General features: G+C 40.5%; 1 protein-coding gene across 2 annotated transcripts in view; it reads right to left on the minus strand.

Annotated features, from left to right (window-relative positions):
• edil3a (EGF-like repeats and discoidin I-like domains 3a) overlaps positions 1–5,683 on the minus strand; it is a 90,907-nt gene extending 85,224 nt beyond the window's left edge. Inside the window, exon 1 of one of the 2 annotated variants that reach the window (XM_028414094.1) lies at positions 5,321–5,683. In XM_028414094.1, coding sequence (XP_028269895.1) covers positions 5,321–5,384 — 64 coding nt within the window. In that variant the 5' untranslated portion in view covers positions 5,385–5,683. The remainder of the gene's footprint in view (positions 1–5,320) is intronic. The other variant, XM_028414093.1, reaches the window with a different exon arrangement.
• Between the last annotated feature and the right edge of the window lie 1,108 nt (positions 5,684–6,791).

Consider the following 6,791-nt stretch of genomic DNA (forward strand, 5'->3'; position numbering starts at 1 on the left):
ATAATGGATGGCTGATGCTGGTGTGACACCTTCCTCCTCAGCAGCCACGCCCACAACAGTATAAGAAAATTGTGCTTGGCTCACATAAGGAATGCAATGAAAATCCACCCTAATGCTTGTCAGTGAGCTTAGCATTCCTGCCTCCAAACTCCCTTCTGACATGTAAACACACACAGCAAGATTCTAACAGCCTCACTTCCTTTGCATCTACACAGTTAGGTGTTAAAAAAAATACGACAGGCAGGTGGATTGATGAATATGTGGAATTATTTTGAAGACAAACAAGAAAACACTTCAAGTAAAGCAGCACACAAAATCCATCTTTTCTCTCGCGTACAGCCATCAGACTTTTCTTTATCAAACTGCAGCTGATTCCCAAAAGGAGAGCTCCTGCGAAGTAATTATACTGCAGAAGTTAACAAGAACAGAAAATGATGAAATCTGCGCGGTTACATTTCATGTTCAAGCAGAGTGAAGACAAGCCTGGGGAATGGGGCCAAGGCAAAGTCTTTTTTATATATATTTTTAATATGCCTTGCTTCTGCCCTAATCCTACATTGGTTATAGTTTAAAGACTATCCACGCTTGATGAAGCCATTCTGCTGTATATGGTAATGTAAAGATGCTGTGGTAGAAGCTCTATAACATAATATAATCTAATGCTATCATTACATTTGTATTTAGAAGGGTTTTCACTGTTGACACTTCAATTACACAAACACCCATGTTTGTGTCTCTATATTAAGCCATAACTGTAATATACATAACAACACAGCAATATGAAATAAACTATGAATTCAGCCACATTCCCAGTGTGCTGTCAGAAGCACACACTGTGAATAAACATTAAAAAAGTACATAGCTGAGAAACAGTATCAGGATTAGGGCTGACTGTCTGGTATCAAGATGAATTACAAAGAATGCCGTTTAATTGCCAAAAACTGAAACAATAAAAACGGGATTTCAGCAACATATTCATATTCATAGTCGAGTATCCACAAACATACCTTTGCTTCAACAAACTATCCATCTTCAGACTGTCATGTCTGCATTAAAACAATTCCTCAGCTCTTCAGCAGAAGTGCCAGACACTGTAGAGGATAACTTGTGTGAATCTTGTCGTGGATATGTGGAGATTCGGGCTACGAATTACTTAAAGTAAACAACAGAAGCCATTTTTTTACACTGATGTCCACTGAAAACAGGATTAATAATGTCAAATAATACTAATAATATAACCTTAAAATGCACATCACTGTATGGTAAAAAATGCTATGTCTAAAGCCCATTATCTACATCTGCTTATATCTGATCTTAGTCAATAAAACAGTAAGCCCCAGCAAACTCATAAACACATCCAAACATGCATGTACTGTACAGCTGTAACAGTAGCCTATATGGATTTCAAACAAGGGATCATAAAATTTTATGACCTGCTCTTTTTTTTTCCCCCCGCACAAACATACTATAGGCCTGCTCATGCCTCCAAAAGCCGAGTCATTAATTGTGACCCAGTGGGATTACTTAAAAACAGCATGTGGTCTCATGCATGCTCCGACTATGAAAGACTAAGCTGCTGCATGTTCACAGCTGAAAAAAAAAACAAAAAAAAAACGGATGTACACTCAACATGAACTGACACTACAAACGAAAACATTCATATAATCTTATGACTGTTTCCAGAGCGTTCTTACTGCCACAGACACTGTCTGGATTTTGACACTGGCATTAATAGAATGCTAACAAAATCTGTTGCTTAAGCCCAGCTCTCATAATGCCACATGCTGCTTTTAGCAAACAATAGACCTTTAACATGTCTGGAAAAATTCTGTAGCAGTGTTTCCAGAGTTTTGTGAATAGAAATATCAGACATTGATGTAGGGATTAGTGCAACAGCTTGTGTGAAAAGAAGTTGTTTTTTTACTGATGCTCTGCCTTTGCTTTTGTCTTTTGTGTGATGTGTTCTGTTCCCCTCTCTGATGTACAAATGCACTTGGGCCTGATGCACAATCTACACTACACCAGCAGCTCCAGTATTTTAGTTTAAGTGAGACACTAGGAACTAGTCACATGATCACTCAATTACAGGGAAAAAATTTGATACAAAGTAAGACAGAGGAAAAACAACACTGACACACTCATTGTTTCCATCTGAAAGGCTTGTCTGAGTCTGTGCCAGCTCAAACAACTTACATCATTTTACCACTATGCTGCCATCCTCATCTAAGGGCTATATTAAAGTTATTTGGTAAGAGCTTCCTCTGCGTATGTCCTTGCAGCCTCTATAACTGTCCCTGTAGTGCCCTCTCAATAAGTCAAGCATGAAATGTAGGCTCGACTAAGACAAACAGCACAGTATCCATTAACCTGTCAGTTTGAGAGACGACTAAACTCTCCTTCAAAAAAAATAAATAAAAGGGGGATCGAGGAACATCTACACTCACAATGGATATCCCACAAACACAAAAAATAAAGTCAAAAGCCAATGTCACTCCATCTGTGAATCCCGTGTTCTTATGCATGGCTTGTCCTCCAATGAGATGCTTTGATTCTGTCTGGTATCACGGCTGTCGATCTGAGAGAGAGAGGTCTGACCTCGCTCGACTGATTGAAGATGTGCCATTTAAAAGCTGAGTGAAGGGCACTGTAGAGGTAGGTCACAAGTCATTGTTCTTAAAAGTCACCCGTACATCAACCATAACCTTCAGTGGCCAGTAATATAATGAGCTTTTAGATAAATTGCTATCATCAACATGTGATTTCTAATAATATCTGTTTAACTGTTTACAAAAAAAATAACCACCAGTGTATTTTTAAATATGGCTAAACCAACTTGAAGACTATTTTCAATTGACAGCAGATACAATAGTCTTTTCAAGATTTCTTATTGGTGCTTCTGTGTAAGCTTTGAGGCTAAGAACAGAGCAAAACACAGTTCTTAAAGTGGCCACTAGAGACTGGGTCCAAAGTGAGCCATCCCCCACAGACATCAATATTAAAATGTCCATTCCACATGAACATGTTTACAGCCTTGAGTCAATAAATGCCCATAACTACAGCAGAGTGTGACTCTTAACTAAAAAAAGTCAGATATGTATGAATCAAATACTTATTCCTGTATTATCTCTCCGAAGGTGAGAAAGTGAAAAGTAAATAGCAGTATTTAATCAATTACATTTAAGAAGAATCCTCCCTTAACATTGTCTTTTTATGCAAATCTAGGTCTGTGTGCAATTTCATATCGAGCCACTTTAAATCCACTGTTATTCCAGAAATCACAACACTATCTACATCAGCGGATTGCGTTTGACAAACTTCTTTGACAAGCACAATCTTTAAACAAATTAACATCATCCAACAATATACAACACTCATCATAATTCAACAACAGCAGTTAACACAATTGCATTACCTCTCCAGATGGCTGTCCATTTGCCTAAAAGGCTCTAATTTATCCATCATCCATCCATCAATCCATTATAATGTGACTCAGACTAAAATTAAGATGCATAAAATCCATTACAATCATTTCTCCAAACAAGCACAAAAACATCTTACATTTGCAGACAGAGGGCCCACGAGTGCAGTCATGTGCTTTGTCCAGGCAGATAGGCAAGTTCCCAAACAATGTGTGAGAGTCAGCACCAGTAACCAACCAGAGGGAGTGATGTATTGCACACTGACTTGGAACAATGCAGGCTGTTTTACCTGAAGGCGAATGTTTCTACCCCATCAATTTGTTTCAGTGGACAGAGGCACCCTGTGACATCCTCAATGGAGTGTTTGTTAGCAGCTATCTCTGAAGACACCTGCTGCCACTGAGCACTGACAAAAGCTTCATCTTCAATGCAATACAAAAAAAAAAGATTTCTAATGATCACAATGCATTCTTTTTATCTCTTTCTGTGTGACAGGGAGTTTGAATGCTTTGAGGCCCTGTCAATCTCTGTGGGATGCTTTTTTTTTCTCTCTCCAAACATCCCAGACTCCGACTGAGAGCAATGTAGGCTATAGTGATGCTAAAATAGATGCCAGGCTGACCACTGTGGCTCTGAACATCCTTAATCCACCTCCATCTCCTCCTCAAACTGGCTTCTTACTGTGGCTGAGGCTACAAAAAAGCCCTTTATTATTCCACAAATCTAACCGGGATATGATTAATTGAGGGACTAGATCGTGGTGTATTTTTAACTCACTGAGCCTTGAAACAAGTCGACCCACGGCAACACGGCTCCCTGCTTCTCCTCTGCATTCATTATGCCAGCCTACCGGGGAGTATTATGTCTTGGAACGGCTGACTCTGGGTTGACACTGCAAGGCTTAGGGAGCCTTAGAAACTCTGCTTAAGGCACAGTCCTGGGTGTAGAGACTGGGGTCTGTTTGACATATGTGACTCCGGAGGCATGCATGTTGTTAAATGAAGAGAAACGGTGAGGATGGCATGACCCACTTCCATAAGAGCTACACTGTTTTCTTTATGTAAAATCCCACAAGTACAGCTTGACACTGTTTATGGAAAATGCACAGCACGTAAAAGCTAAAACATTCCTGAAGCCAGTGAACTGGAAGGAGGCTGTTATCCAAAGAGGGCTGATTGATCTAACAATCTTCTTCTACATTAAGGGCAGTTAGTGTACATTAGGCTTACAATGCCAAACTGACCTTCTTGTGATGTCATCCTCAATAATGGCACCAACTAACACTGAATTCTTTCTATCTCTATTACTGATACAATCTGGCGTCTGTCTGCAACACATGTATGGCATGGGCATTGACGTCCAGTCTGTACCAATCTATGAGGGCTCCACCTGGACTTTCAGCTCATGTTATCTTATAGGAGCATCACAGAGAGCAAGCAGCTGATGATGATCACTGTGAGGGCGCACGAAATACTGGTGCGGTGCACATTTTACCTTAACTGTGCGCGCCGAATGCGCGGACTGATTAATCAAAGAGAACATTTACGCACGGATAAAACACGTTTCACGGTGTCATAGACTCACACAAGTGTTTTTTAAACACAACTTGACCAATAAACTAACGAGTCGTGAACATTTTGAGAAGGGGTCGCTGCCAAAGCGTGTTGGCAGGCTGCTCGTATTGCGCAGACAACACAGACTCCTCATAGACGCACATTGTATTTTTGGTCAGATATTCATCAGGGATCCCCTACTGTTAAAAATAATGCTGATCACTTTTAATACAACGTGCAACGATGTCGCGATCGTTATTGATCGCTCCGTGGAACTCCCACGATAAAGGGCTGGTCATGTGAAATGTTATGACCGCGTTAATGACAGCCTGACACTTTTCCACTCACCTCTCACATGCTGTGGGACAGCGGCGCTCCAACACAAGGCGAATAAAAGCAGCAGCGGTCCCATCCTCTCAACAATAATCAGGTCTGACTTCCAAGGTTACGTAGATTGTTGTAAAAAACAATATCTGTCAGCAATAGCCAAAAGTTCTCCTTCCTTCGCTCACGCTGGGCTGCAGGGGTGCCCTGGGAGCTGTTGCTGTATGTCCTCTCAGGTAAAGTCCTCCTCTGTGATGAAACTCTCGCCACCTGGATGTGTGTCGTGCAGGAACAAGTGAAGTGTGCCTGCCGGGTACTCCTCTGATGCTGCCTTCTCGCTCCTACCGCAGTGGTGCGATGTAGTAGAGAGAGCGACGTGTGCGCTCAACGCTCTCGGACAGCTGCTATCAAGTCCCCCGCAGTCAGAGGAGTCGTCACTTCCGCTCCACACTAACAAAATAAAACAGGGTGAAATGCCTTTAATTACAAATGATAATGACAAGTATTACAAAAAGACATTAATATACAATCATTCATTATAGTTGTAGTGATAATTATATTCGCTGTTGTTTTATTACAAATATTATCTTTTTCACTAGACAACTGTCTTACTACATAAGCTCCTAAAATCACAATGTTTATTTTTTACAGTGAATAATGTATTTATTAAGCAATAAGACACGCCACAATCAACTTTAAAAAATAGTTAGTATTCATGTTTATGAAGGGTTACGCAGCTTGCAGATTCAGCCTGATAATAGGTTGGAAAGACGATGTAAGCCTTTCCACGGTCAGTTTGACTAAACCGACCGGGGCGCTGTCTCGTTGGTGAAGGCAACTCTTCCTCCTCCTCCTCCCCCTCCCCTCTCATCCCCCTGCCCCTAAACAACATTTCCAGAAAAGCCTGCCGTTGGGTTGAGACTTTAAATTGAGTATAATCAGCCTCTTCAGCATTTCCCTAACCTCGATATTTTTTTCACTCCCAGTGGCTTCCTTTTCATGGCTCAGGAAGTTGGATGCTCATTGATGAATTTAGCTGTTTCAAGTACTCTTTTTCCCCTCTAGTAAGCCTTGTTGTTTTAATGGGCAATCCCACCAGAAACATTCAATTAGGGCATTGTGTAATGTCAATAGCAGACCTAGCCTTTATTGGTATGTAAACAAAAGTTACTTAGACATACATTTCTTAGAAGGCATCCTGCACACAATGCTTTCCATAGCCCCTGTGCTTTTATTGTGATGGCTTGTGACAGTTATTCTTTGAAAAGAACAGTAGTGGATGTAGACCACAGCGTAATAACTTGTGATGGAGTTTGAAGAACCTGTCCATATTGACCGTGCTTATATGGCCTGGGCTGTATACTCTTTTATTTAAGCTAAACTCCTCAGCTAACCAAAAAAAATGGTCCAGCAATCTATAAATATCTATCTATCTATCTATCTATCTAAAATATCAAACATACTTTATAACTAAATTTGTATTTTTGTATATTCA

This window comes from Parambassis ranga, chromosome 9, assembly GCF_900634625.1.
Source record: "Parambassis ranga chromosome 9, fParRan2.1, whole genome shotgun sequence".
Lineage (NCBI taxonomy): Eukaryota > Metazoa > Chordata > Actinopteri > Ambassidae > Parambassis > Parambassis ranga.